The 20,357-nt window shown below is 36.1% G+C and overlaps 1 protein-coding gene across 3 annotated transcripts in view; it reads left to right on the forward strand.

Annotated features, from left to right (window-relative positions):
• The window catches only part of LOC135220897 (trichohyalin-like), a 256,724-nt gene that overhangs the window by 89,437 nt on the left and 146,930 nt on the right, over positions 1–20,357 (forward strand). For 2 of the 3 annotated variants that reach the window (XM_064258510.1, XM_064258511.1), the window contains exons 2-7: positions 323–411; positions 2,869–3,030; positions 5,316–5,447; positions 6,931–7,176; positions 7,659–7,802; positions 13,722–13,918. In XM_064258510.1, the coding sequence (XP_064114580.1) occupies positions 323–411; positions 2,869–3,030; positions 5,316–5,447; positions 6,931–7,176; positions 7,659–7,802; positions 13,722–13,918 (970 nt within the window). Of the gene's footprint in view, positions 1–322; positions 412–2,868; positions 3,031–5,315; positions 5,448–6,930; positions 7,177–7,658; positions 7,803–9,086; positions 9,230–13,721; positions 13,919–20,357 lie in introns of those variants that run through there. The other variant, XM_064258512.1, reaches the window with a different exon arrangement.

Raw genomic sequence — 20,357 nt, forward strand, 5'->3', positions numbered from 1 at the left:
TTACATTTTACTTTTGGTGTATTACCTAAATGCTAAGTACAGTATGTAAAAACTCACTAGTGTAGATGCAAATTTTGATGCACAAATGGTTTTGAGGTTTCATCACGCAATCTTGTAACATATTTTTAATGTAATACATTTTCTGTAAGGTACCGGTAATTCATCCTTGTGGAAACAATTTTGATAAATAATTTTTCATGTGAGGTTTAACTGTAAATTAGTTGGTCTTTATATGTGAATTGATTCAATAACGTTAGCATTTGCAGATACGTTTAGCAAAAAATGTATATTACAGGTGTTTCTTCTTTGTATGCGTTTGCAGATATCCAGTCATGGTGGGAACTGCCGAGTATTGCACACTTCTGTTCACTCTTCAGAGCCGCCTTCGATCTTCTTGATTTTGATATTGAGGTATGTTACGACCATATGAGCCAAAGGTATAAAGACTGCTTACTTAAAATATGAAGAGCCTTGTAGGGGTGCCATCATGCACCTTGCAGTGGTTCTTTGCAGTGTCCCTTCTATCCCTGTCTGTAACCCTTTTATTCCTTTTATACCATATCTCCCTTCATAATATCTTTCTTCCATCTTCCCACCCTTTCCTGGCAATTGATTGAACATTATTTTCAGCTCTGAGTGATTTTATAGGTTCCAGCCTTGGGCATGAATTTTATATCCCAATTCCAATTCCTATAATATGAGAAGAGAGTAACTATTTCCTGGGTGTTTAAAAAGTTTACATACAACCAGAATTTAGGTCAGAGTTAGAATGTTCTTTCTAATAGGTCGTTTGAGTTTGAGAAGTGGCTTTACTTTATGTAAATTACATTTATGGATAGTATGTAGTGGTTATATTTAGAACATTTCCACCAAGGGTTTTTTATGTATGTAAGTACAATGTCACTTGCTGAAAACCTATGGATTGATATATTCTTAAGTTATCATCAGCCTATGGTTTTAGCTGTATAGCTCATCCGAAGAATTTGAGCATACCCAAATATTTTATAATCCTTACATTGCCTGAAGGGATTGCATTTATTATAGGCATCGTTTTGCTGTTACTGTTGCAAATCAAGATCTTTAGATTTTCATCTAATTATGATAACTAGAACACTGACTTCAAAAGCTGAACAATTAGAGTGTATAAATTTTATTGACATCAAACTGTATAAATTTTATTGACATCAAACAAAATCTTTACCTTTTGCTTTATAAAAGCAGTTTTGCTATTGTTATAGTAGAAAATTAAAATATTGAAAAGTGTTAGGTGCTAGTTTTATTATTGCAGTAGGGTAGTGTGGGGGTGTACCGTACTATTAGTGGAAAAATATTACTGAAAAATCAGATTTAAACCTTTAAGATAAGGCTCTGGGTCAGAAATATTTCCCAAGGAATGGGCTACCTATGACACACAACTAAATTTATCAATATGAAACTAGGGACCTTTTTTTGGCCATTTAACCAAAAATTTCCATTTTGTATGGATCACCCCCATAGTGGGGGTGATCCATACATGCTATGGGGGTGTTCCATACATGCTATTTTCACCCCAAAAAAATTCATTACAAATTATAATGAATTAGATATTGCTGTCTAAAATTAAACAAACACATTATCTAAAGTGTTCTATTAATGAACGAGCAAAAGAGAGGAGTTTTTTTGGCCTCATCTTGGCGATCAGTATTACATTTCCATTTCATCCCTGCAATACCAATAAGAAGTTTTATGAATGATATTTTGCTGTGTGAAATAAAACAAATAAGCATCCAATATTGTTTATTTAAGAAAACAGTGGAAAAATAAAGTCCTATTATTTAAGAAAACTGGAAAAATAAAGACCTACCTCATTTCATGTTTTTGAAAAAAAAAAAAATGTATCCAATCACCCTACACGATTATAAACTTCACAACACATGTACAATACTGCAAATGCTCACTAAACATCATTACATGTGTAACATCACATTTCAATTGCATTCAGAAAATATTTATTTTCCCTTACCATTTCAAAAATGTAACTGTTTTTTTGGGCACCTATTATACACCTGGTACTCGCATTTCTTCATATTGAATTTAAGTAAACTATTACGTAGGGGTTTTATCTTGTTTGAACGTAAAAAATAAAGTATGTAGAAATTTTTGTACGCTACACCCCCTCACAACAATGTACGCTACACCCCCTACAAGCCATATTGCCTTCAAACCATTATCACAGCAACATTGTTGGATAAAACCTAGATATATCTTCATATATCACCTACATCTGCCTAATATTCATATTCAATATCTCACCAATAGGATCAGGCTGCATTCAAGATTAGGAAACGATATGATATGGATGTCTCAAATTAAATCGGATGCTACAAAAATAAAAAATCTTAGCTCCAATCCATATCCGTCGAGCTAGGAGAAATGAAAGCATCCATCTTGGTTCACTGATGACGCTTCACATCTCAGTGCTGCCAACAGAGCTCTTCTTTAAATTCTCTAATTTTAACAGAGCTTGTACGGTCCACCCCCATGTACGCTAATCCCCCACATTACCCTATTCATAACCTTTTTCATGGAATTAAGCACCTAAATCATGGTTGGTTATTCTTTTTAGCCATAAATAATTGTGGAAGGCTTTTAGATTTCAGAGGATATTGAAAATGGTCTTACGCTTTATAAGAGTATTTGTTAGAATTATAGCATTATAAATTTTGTAAAAGAAATTATAGATAACTTATTATTTTGCATGTGTTATCTATAAATTTAGAATATACAATCTGTAGTTTCTTTTTATTCATGAGTCTCAGAAATTTAATTCTATATTAATTTTATGCATTATTCTAATGACCTCACTAGATGTACTTAATTTCCTGGCAGGAATTGGAGGAAGCTTTGTTGACTGATGGCTTAGAAGATACAGGAAGTCCACTTCTAGTTGAATTGGCAGTGCGATTGGTGCAAGGCTGCCTTCCAGGGAAAACAGTTAATGCTACCAACTACCAGAGTTACTTGAGAAAACTCTTTAAACACAAATGTCAGGTATGCTGGTTGCTGTTTTTTAGCTTATCAGATAGCTTATCAATTTTTGAGCTTTCTATTGTATAATTTTAGTCTGAAGAGGTTATAATATGTTTTATGTTATGTGCTTCATTTATTTACAAGATGTTATGTGCCTACTCCAAATAATAAGAAAAAATACATAGAACCCTGAAAGAGGATGTGTCACTCTGATCTTTAAAATTTTTATGAAGCATGCATGCAGGCATTCACAGGTTTAACAGATGTGATTATGATAAAAATTTTGAATGCACAGTAGTAATGTAGTATGATCCATCATACATCCTGCGAAGTGTACTTTCACAATTGAAATTTAAACAATGGGCAGTAACTTCTAGTACTCTTAAATAAAATAGCCCTGCTAACCAGCTGGCTTTTGGTAGATTGGGTGTGTGGCAAACTCCAATTGAAGTGCAAAAAAAAAGCCAAGCTCATCGAAAATAGGCACAGAAAAGGATGCTGGTCAGCAGGCACATAGACATACAGATGTTGAGTATAGGATGTTAGATTCATAGAAGCTGTAACAAGAAGTGATAAAAGCACATAAAAATGAGAAAGCTAGCAGCAAAGATGGGATAGAAATGAGACAAGTAATTGAAAGTAGTGCAGAATTATATTTTTGGAAAGAAGTTAATGTACGCTTCAAGCAAATGGACCCACAAGCAGGGAAACTAAAAGAGGTAAAACCACAAACAGGGAACTAAAAGAAGTAAAAGCATGAAGTATGGTGCGAAGATAATACACAAATGAAATTGCAGAGGATTGTTTTTGCTTGGAATCTGAAAAAGGGGCATTATTCAACAAAGTAGTAACTGTGGAGGCTACATGATCAAGAGGAGTAGGATGTCCAGTTCATTATTGAAAAAAGGAATAGATGAAGATGCAGACCAGGTGGGAATTCAGTCAGAAAACACACAAGACTAAAGACAAAAAGTACACTTTTCACTTCCAACCCAAAAAGGGAACATCTTTGGTAAAGATAAGGTTATAGGAACAAATAGAATTGGTGAGAATATAGCTCTGGAGAAAGAAACTAGTAGAGAGAAGATATGTAATTGATCGTGAAGGAACAGATGTTGATTCAAGCCTTTGATGCTTATAGCAGTGTTAAAGGAGCCCCGAGAGAAATAGATAATATGAAAGGTGCTAAACCACAAGTTTATTTATTATGATGAGAATACAGATAACATCAAAGAAAGGACTGCATTGTTATACTACATGAAATTAGATGTAAGAAAGTGGAGCATATCAATCGATAGAGGATGGGTTTCATTAGCAAGAGATACTTTAAAGCCTGCTCTCTCTCTCTCTCTCTCTCTCTCTCTCTCTCTCTCTCTCTCTCTCTCTCTCTCTCTCTCTCTCTCTCTCTCTCTCTCACAAATTAATTTTTAAAGATTAATTTAATTAAAGATCTGAGGTGTTGCTTTCATAAGCAATTTGTTGTTTTTCTAGTTTCTTCTGTAGAAAATCAAAGGAAAATAGTTTTATGCATAATGGTTATTCCATGGGCTAGCAGATTGTAAAACTTCTCTAAAGGTCTGGATCTTTCAGGGATCTGGCAGGGTTTGCCAAATGAGTAAGGCTCTTTGATGGGTTACTTCACTAGCAGATAAGAAAATCACATCAATAAAAAAGTAAAATTTGATGATACAGATATGACACATGTTACTATAAGCTGTTTAGATATGGGCAGTTACAAAGAAAATAGATAAGATTTCAATGAGGTGCCACTACAAAATGCTAAGATTTGTGGTTAGACTGCAATGGAAGTTTTCAGTACAGACTTGGAAGTTGTGGAAAGATGTGTTGTCCAGAGAATGGGTAAGAAAGGGAAATTTTACATTATGAGAAGGTTTGGACATGAGATAAGAAGAGGTAAATGAGCAGTTAGACAGAAAAGTTATTTTTATTGGATAACAAGATTTATTGGATTAGCAAGAGACAAACCAGTAGGAGTACCCAGAAATGACTTAGGGTAAAACACAGGTGAAGACCCGTGCCAAAGGATGTTCAGGCACCTAGTGTACCACACAGAAGATTGTGGAGAGAACTCATTTCGTGCCTTGAACCTGCGAATAGAACATCTGAGTTAAAATGATGGCGAGGCATGATACGGATAAGAAAGTTGGACATCTTGATTGAGAATATTTATTGCCATAGCTGTTGTTATTAAATAGTTTCCTCCATTTGGGCATAAATGTGCTTTCTTTGGGATTCTTTAATAGCCTGAAACTTATTCGGTAACTAATGTTGATGTTTGTTTTCAGGAGGATCCAAGTAGAGAGAATTTGTTTGCAGAAGGAGATATCAGATGGCTTCCACTGCGAAGGAAAGTAGAAATCCTTCATGCATTGTGTGACTTCAGATTAGAAGCTGAAGATGTTCTTGATCTCTTAAAAGTAAGTAGGGAGAACTACATCTGTTGTTGACTTAAATTTTAAAAGTTTTTATGATGTTTCATTGCTAGCTCACAATAACTGCAACAAATATCTTAACCCTCATGGGCACAGGCTGAAAATATAAGGGTGTAAGATACACGACTCCCCCCCCACAATGTGATGAGCTTGAAATTTTAAAGAAAAATCATAGATATTTTTTGGAAAGAATCATGGAAAATATATTGATTAGGTTTGGGGAGTTTATTGTATGCCTAAATTGTGTAGAAATGTATGATCATTCATGTGGAAGCAATAATTTTGCTATAAATAAGTTTGCCAATGGGCTGTAATTGATTAAAAAATGCTAATTTTTTACAGAGTGCAATTTTCATATTTTCCAACCTACTTATGTTGATGTTTTGTATTGTAGCTAAGTAAGCTAGGGGCGTCGAGTTTGCGTTTTCGTTGAGATTCATCATCTGTCGACCCAATGGCGTCAACTATGTTTTCTATGATCGACGCATTTTTTTCGTGAATTTTTCCTGAAAATAACTTACATGTGTCATCTGTGCACTTAGGGAAAAAAAATATTGATGCCCTATGCGTCATTAGATCACGAGAGGGCTAATACTATATAAGTATAATTGGTTAATATTTAGTGAGTTACTGGTGTGACTTCTGGATGTTGTTGATGGTTTCTAGACAGATTTCCCATAAGAATATGTATTCAAGTGTCACCAAATATCTGATTTAAGTTGTGTTTTTGTAGTGAATCACATTTTAAAATGTTCTTGATAAAAACTTTCCCAGTGTTGTTTTTTTACTTTCCTTTATTCCTGTAGCTTTTTTGTCAATCTTGATTTCAGAGCAGCAATTTTAGTAGCATGCTCATTTTTTGTGGGGTTTTGATGTATAGTTCAGTCTACTCTGACTAACTTATGAATTTTAAGAACAAATAGTGTGATTACATCATATTACTGTATCTTATATTTAAGAACAAGTTTATTACAGTACCTGGTAGTGTGATTACGTAATATCTTAAATTTTATTTATAGTATTGATTTGATTAACAGTTATATGAGAGATTAGAGTAAAAGTAAGTGAACCAGATGTTCTTTAAGTTAGCCTTAATGATATTTGATATCAATTTTTTTTCACTTATTCCTCTGTAGCTGTAAATTGTGACTAATGTGTTTGTGAGTTAAGATTTATGTATTAGGTTTTCCAGCGATGCTGCAATTTTATCCAGTCATTTTTAGCTTTTATTTAATTCCCTTGTTTGAAATGTTGCTTTTCAGTCAAGCCCTTCTCTTTTTAACTTATTCTGTTGTTTAAAAATAAACTTAGCATTTCTAAAGTGCTTGAGTTGTATGTAGGAATATTGATTTAAAACATGTAATGTTTTGATGAGGGAAATTTAGTTTTTTATCCATCTTTATTTTTCTTGTTATGTGTATTTGCAGTAAGTTGGTGGCAATTAAAATTGAAATCTTTATTATTTCAGAATTTAGAGTCTGACAGCCTTCGTGTTGAACCACTTGGGTATGATGACAATGGCTCTACCTATTGGTATTTTTATGGCACCCGGTTGTATAGAGAAGACCATTCACCTTACCACCCTCATAGACGAAAACCAAAGGATAAAGACAAAGAAAAAGAAGACAAAAGAAAAAAGAAACGAAAAAAAAAGGGCCTCAAAGTTTCAGAAAGCGATGAAGAATCTGAAGTTACACCACCTGCTATATGGCAGGTAAAGAAAACTGTTTTGATAATAAATTTTACCAGACTTAATCTTTTAAATTACATATGTTCTTTCTAGTTCATTTGACCTAATTAGAAAAGTAAGTGTTATGTAGTCAGTTGGTGGTAGTGAGCTGCTGCCATGGTGTAGAAGCGTATTGCAATAGCAAACTTATTCTTAATTATTTTCCTAGAATTGTAAGGTAATGCCATGAGCTGTCCTTTTAAAAGGAAAAGACGTGTATCATGTAGCAAAAGTATAAAGTAGTATGATTTCATGCTTTTGCCCCCTTGTCAGGAGTATAGTATATGACTTAACATTTTTCAGAAGCTCATATACAACTATTCTGCATATTTATTTTTAGGTTCTTATTTTAAGAAATAAGAACTGTAAAATATTTATTGAAATGTGTTTTTTCTTGTAGAAATATCTTTCTATTTGTATAATTTTTTGGTTCTTATTGATGAGCCTGTATTTCATGAATTTTATAGGTCCAGTGTTTCTCAGAAGAAGATTGGAATACTCTTGCTGAGAAATTTGAAGATTGCTCGTCCAAATTGGAACGCAGTTTATTACAGACGCTGCGTGAAGATTTTCTTCCAGAGATCCCACGTCTCTTCCAGGAGAAAGAGAAGGTAACTTGCTCTAACAGATTTAGAGCTCCTTGCATCTATTGCTGGTCAAAGAAATTTTTCTTTTTAATATATTTTAAGCAGTGTGATCATATTAGATTTGGTAAAGAGCCATCATATGTAACAGTATTCACGTTCCTTCCAATTAATGAAAAACTATTGTTTTTCATTCTTAAGCCTAAAGGCAATTAGTGCGTAGGTGTAACTGGGTTGTTTTTTGTTTCTTCAGCTTGCTACTGGAATTGCCTTTTCAGTAACACTAATTAATGCTAAATTTTTTGGGTTAGTTTGTATGTTTAATTATAATTTTGTTTGATTGTGAATGTTTTCTCAGTGAAGGATGGCTTATTTGGTCCTGCTACCTGATCTTGTGAATGTTTTCTCAGTGAAGAATGGCTTTTCTGGTCCTGCTACTTGTACTTGATCTTTATCCCAATATGCCATATGCCATCTATCTTTCTGTGGATCCTTCTGTGCCCATTTGCATTGCTTGAGATGTTATGACAAGTTAAAGATTTTAAAATACTTTGTTGTTAGGAAAGAAGAATAATTCTGTACATACTGTTATCTATGTGAAAGGAATAATGTTGTTAGGAAAGAAGAATAATTCTGTACATACTGTTATCTAGTGAAAGGAATAACTCTGTACTGCTATGTATCTCATAACTAGTAGTTAATTAGACAAAATTCAATATAGTATTTTTATATTTTTATATTTAGTAGTGAAGTGCAAATTAAGTAGGATTTCTTTTTTGCCAAATAAAACCTGCAGGGTGTTCTAGCGTATGGTGTGCTTTGAGCAAAATGTTGTGGGTGTTATGGAAGGGAAGGTTATTTGCAATATCCCAACAGCTCCCAGTTGCCTTTCTTGCATGCTTTACCTAACCATTCCTCTTGATCTCTCCCACCTAGCTTTCCTGTTTCTTTGACTTTGCCTTGGTTGAACTTTCACTTCATGTTTAGAAACAGATTATTCAGGCAAACCAGTATGAGTGTATAGTATGACTGACTGATTTTCTTAAAATGTTTAATAATAATAATAATAATAATGGTTTGATATCAAAGTATTTTTCTCATGCCTGTTTGATAAGCTTAAAATTTTTGTATTTTTTCTGAAGAATGAGCTTATTAGGACTTCTTAATAATGGGGTTCCCCTCATTGATCACTTGTGTGTCTGTCAATCTGTCCTTGAGTGTTCAATGGTTTTCTGATAAATTTGGTTGAAGTTTTACTTTTTTTCTTTTCTTTTTTACCAGTTGAACCTCTTAAAACCGGCATTCTATGGTCCGAGAACTCCCATGTTTCAGCTTGATTTTAAATCAGCCGCCAATAGTTTGTTCCGCCGCCACCAGGGTGGCACTGCGTATTGTTTACAACTTCAAGACAGCAAAAATTATGCCATATCTCCTCTGGTTTTATGAAAATAATTGTTAGTAATGAAAATGTGAAGTCAATATGTTTTTGATATTAATCTTAAAGGAATAAATATATTTTTTTTTTAGATATCCACTTGAGAAGGCTCTACCAAGTCAAACTTTTTAATTAAAACAATGAGATATTTGGCAAAGTATGAATTCCTTACTGTGAGTGTTTGTGCTTGAGAGACATAGGTGGTACAGTTTTGATAATTTCTTTTATACAACTGTGTATTTACTTTTTGATATATGATACCCATGAGATATAATGCTAGAAGCGCAGGCGCAAATCTTTATCTATGCTAAAAAAAATTTATTTCATTAGCAAATAGTTTAGTGTTCATTTTCCTCAATAGATGGTGGTGTACTTTTTTTTATGTTTGGACGCCGCCATTGAAATTCATCTTACTAACCTTTAAAGTCAAAAGAAATCATGAAGGAACTGATAGCCATAATTATGAAGATATGAAATTCAGGATATGAAAGTCACCGAGAATAATGTGCAGATTCTGAGAAATTAAGTACTGTCTTAGGCTAACTCGGTAATGTAGTAGGCTAAATGTGTTAAATATAGTACACTATTTTTAAGAAAATTATACAGTATAACTATATAAAATGATGAAGTTAGAATATATGAGTAATCGATTGATTAAAAGCAGTGTCAGAATGCAGCCAAGTAGTAGGCAAAGTCGGAAACTAGGCTATTTGTATTTGTCATGAACCAATTCCTGGTTCGTCAGGTTCTTAAATAAAAGAGGACCAGAACTGGAAGGACCAGGGAGTCCCAAAGCAAATCAAGGAGGAGAAAGCATAATAAACATAAACCTATTTCTCCTAAGTCCATTTACATATTTACATCTGAGTTAAGGTTTCAGCTAAAAGTATAATAAAAATTATTACAGCAGCAGCAGTTGACAGGAAAGAAAAAAAAAATTAAATAACAAAGCTTAACACCATTACATTATCAGGGCCATACAGACCTGTCCAACACCAGAGTCATACACTTACTTAATCTCATCACATTATGATATGAAAATATTGTGAGCCATACACAGCTCATCAACCTCTATAATAATGATGATAATGACATAAAAACACCTGAGCCATAAATTTGCTCATCAACATAAACAATGACCTAAATAAACACCCGAGCCATATGCTTGCTCATCAACATCAACAGTGACATAAGTAAACACTTGAGCCATACACTTGCTCATCAACAGTGACATAAATAAACACTTGAGCTATACACTTGCTCATCAACAGTGACAAATATTTTAACCATCATAGACCAACAACAATAAACAATTTAGTAATAAAGTAAACTATAGCCTTCACACATTCTTCAGTTTGGTCACAACAGGAACAAAATGCCTGGAAAACTGTGCAGCATTGGTCCTCAGTGCCCCACAGGCCTATAGTTACCTGCATAGCTAATAGTATGTTGTAGATCATGATCAGAATTGTGAAATATCTTATCGAGTATGCAAGGTAAGCAAAGTGAATGACAGCTCTCGAGATTAAGGTTAAAATCCATGATAAGAAATAGAACCCAGACTTTAGTCCAACAAATAAAATAAGAGACTTGCTGAAGAACAAACAAGGGGAGAATTAGATGGAATTAAAATAACTTCATCCCCATAATGTGCACCGTTCAATAATCTTAGTAAAATCTCGTATGAGATTCAGCAACCACTGTTCTCTATACATATGAGATCGATAGAAAGAAATTTACATCATCTGCATAAGCAGTAAGCTTGTTTAAGGTGGAACTACATATTGTATGTACTACATTCAAGCAAATTACTGTTGACAGTTTCATAATTTTTTTGCACCTGCCTGATACACGATTCATGCCTTATTAATCTATTTTTATTTTCAAAGATGGAAGAAATCTAATGTAATGACATTAAAAACATCATGTTATATAATTGCATGAAACTATTTTCCATATAACAAAATTGAACTGATAAAAAAATCATATCACAACCACTGACATACGTTACTAAGTAGATAGGAGACACCTATCACTAGTAGTATTGTATAAACATAGTCCTAATAGTACAGGCAGCCCACGGTTACTGTCGCCATCGGTTAGCAGCGTTTCAGTTTTACGACGCTTGGTAAATATATTCATAACTGGGTTTTACATTCCGTAGGGTTTATAGCACCGTTGTCTGGTTATCGGTTTCTTAGGCCAGGTGCTGAGACTGTCTCATAAAATGCAAACAGCAAATATGCATCCTTTCCTCTGCTCTTTAAAAAGTTATCCTTTATTTTGCTTTATCTAGTAATGCTGTATGTAGTCTTGTATTACTATTAGTGTTATAAAATGCAAACAAACCGACTATGTTTTGGTTTGGAAAAATCAGCTGAGGGTGGAGGTGAGATTATTTTGCCATATTTAACTCAATTCAGAGCGATTTTCTTGCTTCTATTTAGCATAAATTAATCTTTAGAAACTATATTCTTATGTGACAAGGTTATTTTCTTTATATGAAGAGTTTTTAAGTTGAAAATTAATGTAAATAAGTGAACTAGACTTGGTTATTTATTTTGTTAATAGATGGCGCTGTTGTCTGGTTATCGGTATATATTTCGGTACTTGCTGAAGCACCAAGAGACCCTCCTAAAATACAAACATAACAAATATGCATGTATTCCTAGTCTCATATTACAATGTATTGTAGTATAAAATACAAATAAAGTGATCCATGTTTTGCTTTGGAAAAATCAGCTGAGGGCAGAGGCAGGGTTATCTTGCCCTACTTAACTCAATTCAGAATGGTTTACTTGCTTCTATTTAGCGTAAACAGGTTATTTTTTGTTATATGAAGTGCTTTTAAGTTGAAATATGACTGAAATATGTACATCTTGTTTTGAACTCTATTGTTATTTTTTCGTTAACAGATAGTGTCGGGAGCATGTTATTTTGTGTAAAAAACTGATTACGTTTGTTATTTTCATCCTATATCATAATAATACGATATTTACATATTTATCTGTTAACGGCGTGAAAACAACAAGTAAAATGTGTTCTTTCATGGTGAATATATTTTATTAAAATACATTTTCTCCTCTATTATTTGCGGTCAAGTTTCATGTTAATTTTTAGATGGAAATTAAATTAAATTTCTAAATAGAAATGAATAGCTACAAAAAAATTAACCCAAGAATGCCTTTATGAAAGTACCGTATATTCCGGCGTATAAGTCGACCGGAAGATAAGTCGACCCCCCCAATTCTGAGTAAATTTTTATGATTTTAACTAATATCGGGTATATTAGTCGACCTATAAAATGTGAGGCCAACCATACGCTCAAAATAAGCAGCAGGGTAAAACGTATCATATAAAATAACCTGAATGTTATTACGGTACATAAGTTGCTCTACTTACCATATGAAATACTGGTAATATACTCGGTATATTAAAAAATCTGTGTAATATATAAAAGATGGATACTGGCCAATAGGATTAGAAATGATATAGCGAAAGATACGTTACTCGTGTGTAATGTAAACAAACAAAGCGCTAACTAACGCTGCATAAAAGCCTACGTATATATGTATGTACAAACTGCCACTCAAGTTAATGATTTGACTGGGTTGTTAAAAGGATTTTAAATACATATTTACCATTAAATACAAATTTTTTTTATTTTATTTTATGTGATAAATACAGATTTCATACCATATATAAATGTTTTTGAACAATACCCCGGTAAATACAAAACTGTCAGAGTGAACACATCCTTCTTAGTTACGGTACTACAAATGGCTAAGCAATGTTTACACTTGCTGTGCGATTGGGGTTTCTTCAAGTTACTTTGATTTTTTTCATTTTATTTAAAGTAATGGATGTTCTAATGTATTATTATTGTCGTATTACAGTGCGAAATGTTTTTAATACTGGTATTTACATACATAGTTACCTCAACAAGGCTGTCATTGTTATTAGCCAACTGAAAAGCCTGGATTCCTGTACCGATATGCCAAAATAATCAAGATTCACTTTTTGTTACCGTTAGATAAGTCGACCCCCTAATTTTGGCATGATTTTTTTGGGCTAAAGGGTCGACTTATACGCCGAAATATACGGTAAGCCTTTCTTAATGTATTCGTCAGCTTTGACTCCCACAGTTTCCCAATGTTTCCAGATGAAACAGGATGATATGCAAGGGATTAGATGAAAAAAGACTAAATTGTATTAGTTTGATTTTTGTAATTGCTTTTTGACTTGATCTTAGAATGCTTGTTCTTAAGCTGTATTGCCAGTGAAGATATGGAGATGGTAGTAGTACATAATTACACAAGGTTATTCAAAACCTTTCAGTTAAAGTAAAGGATATGAAACTTGGAACCTCTTTATGTTGTGGGCATTAGATTTTCATGTTCTCTTTTGCTTCTGTCTTGGGAAGGTGTGACAAATTGTAAAGGTTTTATGTATTTTTAAATTTTTAGTGGCAAGTTTATAACTCTTTTTGAGAAAGTTTTACATCTTCACAGATACAAAGGAAGCGAATGATGGAATTTGCACCAAGAAGGTCTTCTGGTAGGGTACAAAAATTGAAAGAAAAAAAGGAAGAGGAAGAAAAGAAGCTGGCTATAGAAATAGTAGAGCAAGAAAAGAGAAGACAGCTTGAAGAAGAGAAAAAGAAGAAAAGAAAAGAAGAAGAATCCGTGCTGGGTGAAAAACTTGAAAGGTAAGAGTGGGTATTAGAGATAAAATTATTTAATTGTCCTCCATCATTGGTTTTGTTTTGTGTATGTTACTTTTGAATAGAGATCATCATGCATTCAACATTATTCTGATACATCTTTATTAGAGTTCATTTCAAACTGTTTAGTACGTAAGTGAAGCCAACAGCTGCAAAAGTCCAGTGATTGTACATGAATCTTTGTAAATTAAAAGTTTCAAGTTGTCTCCATTTTCTTGGTACATATTTTTAGTCATTTGTGATATCTTTGTTGATAATAAAACTGCCTTGTTATGATAAAAATTATAAAATGATAGAGTGATCTGGTTAAACTCTTCAGTAATAATCATAGTAATAATAATATGACTTCAGACTATTAATCTTGTAGAGAGTCTTCTCTATCTTTCTGATAACGGCTTTCTCGTTGTTGCTTAGACTGGCGAGCAATGCACCAAAGGGCATGGTAAAATTTGGTTGAGTGATTTGGATTATTATTGCTTATACAATTCTCTCTCTCTCTCTCTCTCTCTCTCTCTCTCTCTCTCTCTCTCTCTCTCTCTCTCTCTCTCCAACGCGACGTTTCTTCCTGATCTGTAGGACATTATCAAGCTATGACTGCTGAGGGACTGAATTCGAGTGGCGAGTCCTTCTTCTTATATCGTGATGTTGCGTGCTCTCGAGTACTAGAGAACTTCTCCGACAGGTTTAGTTGTTCCGACATGTAATACAAACCCTCTGTCCTTTAACATGAGGAATGTAATTACGGCGTAGCTGGAATTACGGCCGTTGAATCTTGAACAAGTTGGTTAGGCAGTAACTACCGTGGCCTGCCCGGATGTAAACACTCCACTTTGCTTTCGGTTGTCTTCCGATGAAGACGTGTTTTTGTGAGCTCCGGCTGACTGGTCGTTGATCTTTTTTCCCGGTTGGGATCTTTTTGGTTTATTTTTTGTTTTTTAAATAATTATGTAATATACGGTGTTTGATATTAATACTAAACAAAGGTTTGACCTTGTTTTTCAATTAATATACAAACCCAGTTCCATTTCTGCAACTTTCGACCTTTTAATCGGCGCCTTATCGTCCTTACGGTGACAAACTGAAGCCAAGGCAGACGAAGGGGCACCTCCAACAACATCAGCACGCACGTGCAAGCCTGAGACACGTCTGTGTACGGAAGACAGAGACTTAACTCATACTATCATGAACACGTCCACGCGCAGAGATACAACCGTGAAGAGAAGATGTTGACGCAGTCCACTTTCAATCCCACGAATGCTAACCTGCGATGTTCCACAAGATGTTCTGCAAGATGGCTGCATGCGAGATCCAATGTAGAGAAGTCCGGGGCTAGGCGGAAGAGCGGTGGGGAACAGACCTCCAAGAAATGCAACAACAAACTCTCCAAGGAGGGTGAACCTCTTAGCCCAAGAGACGCCCAGACTGCCGCCATTTTGGATGTCTCTGAATCGGAAATAAAGGAATGAGATGAGGCAGCCTCCTCTCTCCTGGAAAGACAATTGGATCGCGAGGTAGAGGGGCCTACATTACACATAAAATCACCCTGTGGCACTCCCGATACTTCCATCAACAAATCAATGGAAGAAAAGGGAGGAGACACAAGAACACCAGAGTTAGCATCAGGGAGAGTGACCGAAGGAGAGGGAGTAGCCGAATCGTCCAGACGAGGTGAAGAAAACTCCTCCCAAGAGGGAAGGTTCAAAACTCTCCAATGTTCCCTCTTCCTATAAAACAACCTCCACTGCGACTTAGGCCAGGCACTACATTTCGGGCTGGGATTCGTCACCATACAAAAATTAGCTCTGCACCTACTGCAAGTTGTATGTGGGTCCATAGCCAAAAACCTAGAGCACAGGAACCCCTGGATGTCCAGGCATGTGCGTTGACGAGGCCGTAAAGACTTGAGGGAAGCCATACCAAGAAATACACACACACTCACACAGAAAAAACAGAACATGGGCAGAAAAAACTAGCTTGGAAGGAGAGCAAAGCGTTAGCGTCAACTCCTCATGGCAGTTAGGAAAAGACTGGTGCGTCAGTTTCACCTCTTACGATCAGGCATTGCCAGACCTCACAGATTCCTTGCTTTACAATCTCAGATTGTTTTAACCAGTTACCAGCTGGCGCTTGGAAAATATCCTATTGTTGAAACCGAAGGTTTGTTAGCTATGAAAAATACAAATTGATTTAAAAATTTATCATTTTTTCACTACAGGGACATCTTGAGAAATGACCCTCAATTAAAGTGTTCCATAGCTGATTGCTCCTTGGAATGATCAGGACAAATTTGTTTGGTCCCCTGACGTGCAAATTTTGTAGCGTGCTCTTGGCAGCAAGCTTTAAGGATGAAACTGCCTGTTTTAGTGTCTCGATGTGTCCTAGGGTTTAGCAAAGGTGAGGAAGGGAAAGATTATATCTATCTGGCAGAACTCCGACAGCATATAATTAACCACTTCTCTGAAGATCCATATTCGCGCCAAAACCCAGTAATATTGGTCACCACTACTCCCCAGGTGCATCCTGAGGAGGAAACAGAGGAATATTCACTTAGAGGGGGATTATTTAAAGACTTTAAGTTAGATATTGATACCTTGCTGAACCCAGAAGGACCAGGGACACAGATGTCACTTAACCATGGGGGAAACATTGTAGAAGCAAGTCAATCCCCCATGCAGCTTTCAGTGGCTGATCAGGATCTTTCTCCCAAAAGGGATATAAGGATCCACCTGAACCCAATGGAAATGGCAGCATTTTTAGAAGATTATAGCAATTCACCCGGGACTTCTGCCCCCTGGGGAACAAACAGCTGCAGCTCAGCTGTAGATACACAATCAGGTTAAACAAGCTCCCCCAAAAGGGATACACAATTTGCAGTATTAGATCGGTTCCATAAGGAAATGAGTGACATAAAAGATGCTTTTGCTGTCGAACAGCAACAGATAATGGACATACTGCATGATTCTGAACAAGATATTAAAGAATCAAGTCAGTAATGTATACACCACAATGTAAGTGTCTTGCATCTTGCAATAAAATAGGGAGTTGAAAGAAAATCTGCCCAAACAAATAGTTAAGAGTGCAAACCCATCTGGAACCAACAAAATGGCCAGTCCTGGTTATGAGTCTTACAACCAAAATCTAACAGAGACTCCAAAATTGTACTCTGATGCTGATAATCCTTGGCGAGATACCTCAATGTGTAATTTCTCTCAGGATGTTAAGTATCTTATTAATGGGAGAAAGACCATGATAGAAGTAGTACATGTTGAATTTAGGGATAGGGCAGCATTTCCTAACTGAATGGTACCTGATACCACCTGTGCCAGACGCGAAGAAACCTCAAAAGGAAACGATTTTCTCAATTTGGCATTGAGAACTGTAGATGAAACTCTTCATCAGGTAAATGGGAAATGGATTTATACATCCATCTCATCATGTAGCACCAGCCTTATGCTCCCTCACATTTAAAATCATAAACCTTGTGAAGGCACATTTTCAAAATTACGTAATAACTGGAAAGTGTGAACCATAGAAATACTAATGAATTTTCTTATACATCTCTTTGAAGACAAACATCTTGCAGTTACAACAATTATAGCATAAAAGGCTGCATTAACAGAACCCTTGCTTTATGGATTCGGGATTGATTCCAACATAGAAGTTGTCACTTCTCTTCTGCGGTCTTTTTCTCTACAAAGACCTGCTCCCGAAAGACTTCCAGTTACTTAGTCCCTGAATAAGGTACTCAAACTTTCATGTACTCCTCAATTAAACGGACCTGATGTAACTACCACTTGCTTGCTTCAAAAAGTGACCTTCCTGGTAGCATTAGCATCAAGAGTCTTATTAGTGAATTGGGCTCTCTTAGATGGGGACGATATATCACACAAACTGCTGATAGCCAATTTTTGTCCCGTGGGCCACCATTCCTGGACAAGAATGAGAATCCTTTAAAGAGGAAATCTATTCTTATAAGAAAACTCAATTTAGCAGACAAAACATTATGCCCACTTCAGGCACTTGAGGTTTACCTAGAGATCACAGCAAATGTTTTGGAAGGTCCAATTTTCCTACATCTTAGCATGAACAAACCACTCTCTCTACATGGGCTAAGAATAATTTTAGTGTCCTTCATTGAAAAGGCTAACCCACATTCCTTTCCTAGATCACATGATATTAGGAAAGTAAGTACATCATTGGCCTTCTTCAGAAATGTATCATTCAAAGAGGTCTCTGAATGTACTGGGTGGTCATCAGAATCAGTATTCGTAAAACTTTACTGCCATGAGCTGGAACAAATTTGATTGCACTGTGTATCAGTAGGTGGTATGGTTAGTCCTGACCCCATAGGTGCCACAGCAGAAAACCAGGGGTCTCCCTAACGGGTGGATATGTTGACTGCTGCTGGGGAAGGTGCGTCAAGATGGCAACCATACCAAGCATGCTTAGGTAAGTCACCATAGAACTTTAAACTAAAAGTATATCCTATTGATTAGTTTTGTTATCTTTTTTTAACTGAAACTAGTGGCTTGACATCGGACCTGAGATGATTTAGTTTTAAACCCTGAGATATTTGGGATGAAAATTTTGTGAGCTTAAGTTTTTTGTCACCAGTCAGTTTCTTTGTAATGCTCCTTTGAGGATGAAAGAGCGACTGTGCTAATAAAAAAAAAAAAGGTTTTGACGTAGCAAGAACCTATTTCTGGTAGTTGCTGTTGAGTCCTCAAAACCCTCCCACTTCCCTGAAGAAAAACCATGGGATTTTGGTAAAAGGTTCATCCTGTGTCGACCAACAGAGTAATGGATGTTGGTCTTTTAACCAGCCCGATCATAAAACAAGATGGCCGATGCGCATGTGCAATAGTCACTTCTACAGTTTTTGATGTAGGAAACTGGGTACAGCTTCGCTGAAGACAAGATAAAATGCCCTCGTCTTTGAGTCCATAATACTCTATCATTTGTCATAGTGTTTATTATTATGGCATAATACCCGGCCAAAAGACCAGGCTAGAAGATATTTCTTTGATATTAGTCTGATCACCATGGGGTGCTGGCACACACCATGGAGGGTAAATCCTTTGAGGACTCAACAGTGACTACTAAAAATAGGTTTTTCCTACATCAAAACCTGTTTTTTGAAAATGATTGAGTAATCCATAAGCCAAAGAGCTCTTAACGGCCTACATATAATTTTAAACATTTTTAGCACCTCAGTGGTTCTTGACAAATTACTTTTGTCTGTGCAGAAGGAAACTGTCATCAGTCTAGGCTGCAGGCCTTTTTTTTTTTTATTGAGTAATACAAAATGAAGGGATTTGATGTAAGTGATTCAATGACAGTTATGAAGGATAATTGGACTGATGGTTAAGCTTTAGAAATAAAATTTTCATGCTGACCATTAGGAATTCTCCAAGAAAACTTTATCATTCCTGTAGATTAGGCATTTATGAAGAACGGCAGCAAACGATGACAACACAGACGAGCGAGGCAGCGCAGTGGAGATGGCTGGGAGTGACGTCATCGAGGGGTTGACGCCTCGACTTCCCTCTTGACTCGAAGAAGCGGCAATCGTCACTGGCGGAGCAATACAAAATGGCTGACCTTGGCTACCCATGAAGACGAAGTCAGGAGGAGGGGGGAGGGCCTGGACAGCATGAGGAGAGGGTTAGCGAGCATCCATGAAGGTGCGCCAGCAAACCCTCCAAGGACGGTGGACCCTGTAGCCCAAGTGTCCCCCAAAGCGCCGCCATTTTGGACGCCTCTGACTCTGAAATAAAAGACAATGATGAAAAAGCCTCCTCCCTCTCTGGAATCAAAGTAACTCCCAAAGAAGAAGGGGCAATATTACATAAATCAGCCTGAGGGCTTCCATACTTCCAATGACGAATTGATGGAAGAAATGGAAGGGGATTAAGGCACAACACTAGTATGGGGGTGTGACAGCAGCAGGAGATGAAGCATTGGGAAAAGGAGAAGAAAAACCCTCCCACAAAGGAAGAATAGAAACTATAATGCTCCCTCTTACTATAAAATAACTTCCACTGCTCTCTAGGCAATGCATGGCATTCTGTGCAGGGATTCGTTATTGTACAAATGTTAGAGCGACACCTACTGCAAGTAACGTGTGGGTCAGGTGCAGCCGAAGCCAAAAAACGAGAACACAGAGCCTGGGGTTGCTGAGGCCGAGATGGAGCAGAAGCCATAATAACAGCACACCACACACACTTAAACACAAGTGAAACGGGCAATGAACTGGGTAAAGGCCAAGAGAGGTCAACCACAACTATTGTCCAGGCAGTTGAGAAAAGACTGACGTGTTGGCGTGGGTGCTTGGTCCTTGACCACTCCTCACCTTTTATATGCACGCATTGCTAGATCTCATAAGATTCCTTGCTTTCATCTGCGATTTAACCGGATCCAGCTA

This window comes from Macrobrachium nipponense, chromosome 2 (genome assembly GCF_015104395.2).
Source record: "Macrobrachium nipponense isolate FS-2020 chromosome 2, ASM1510439v2, whole genome shotgun sequence".
NCBI lineage: Eukaryota > Metazoa > Arthropoda > Malacostraca > Decapoda > Palaemonidae > Macrobrachium > Macrobrachium nipponense.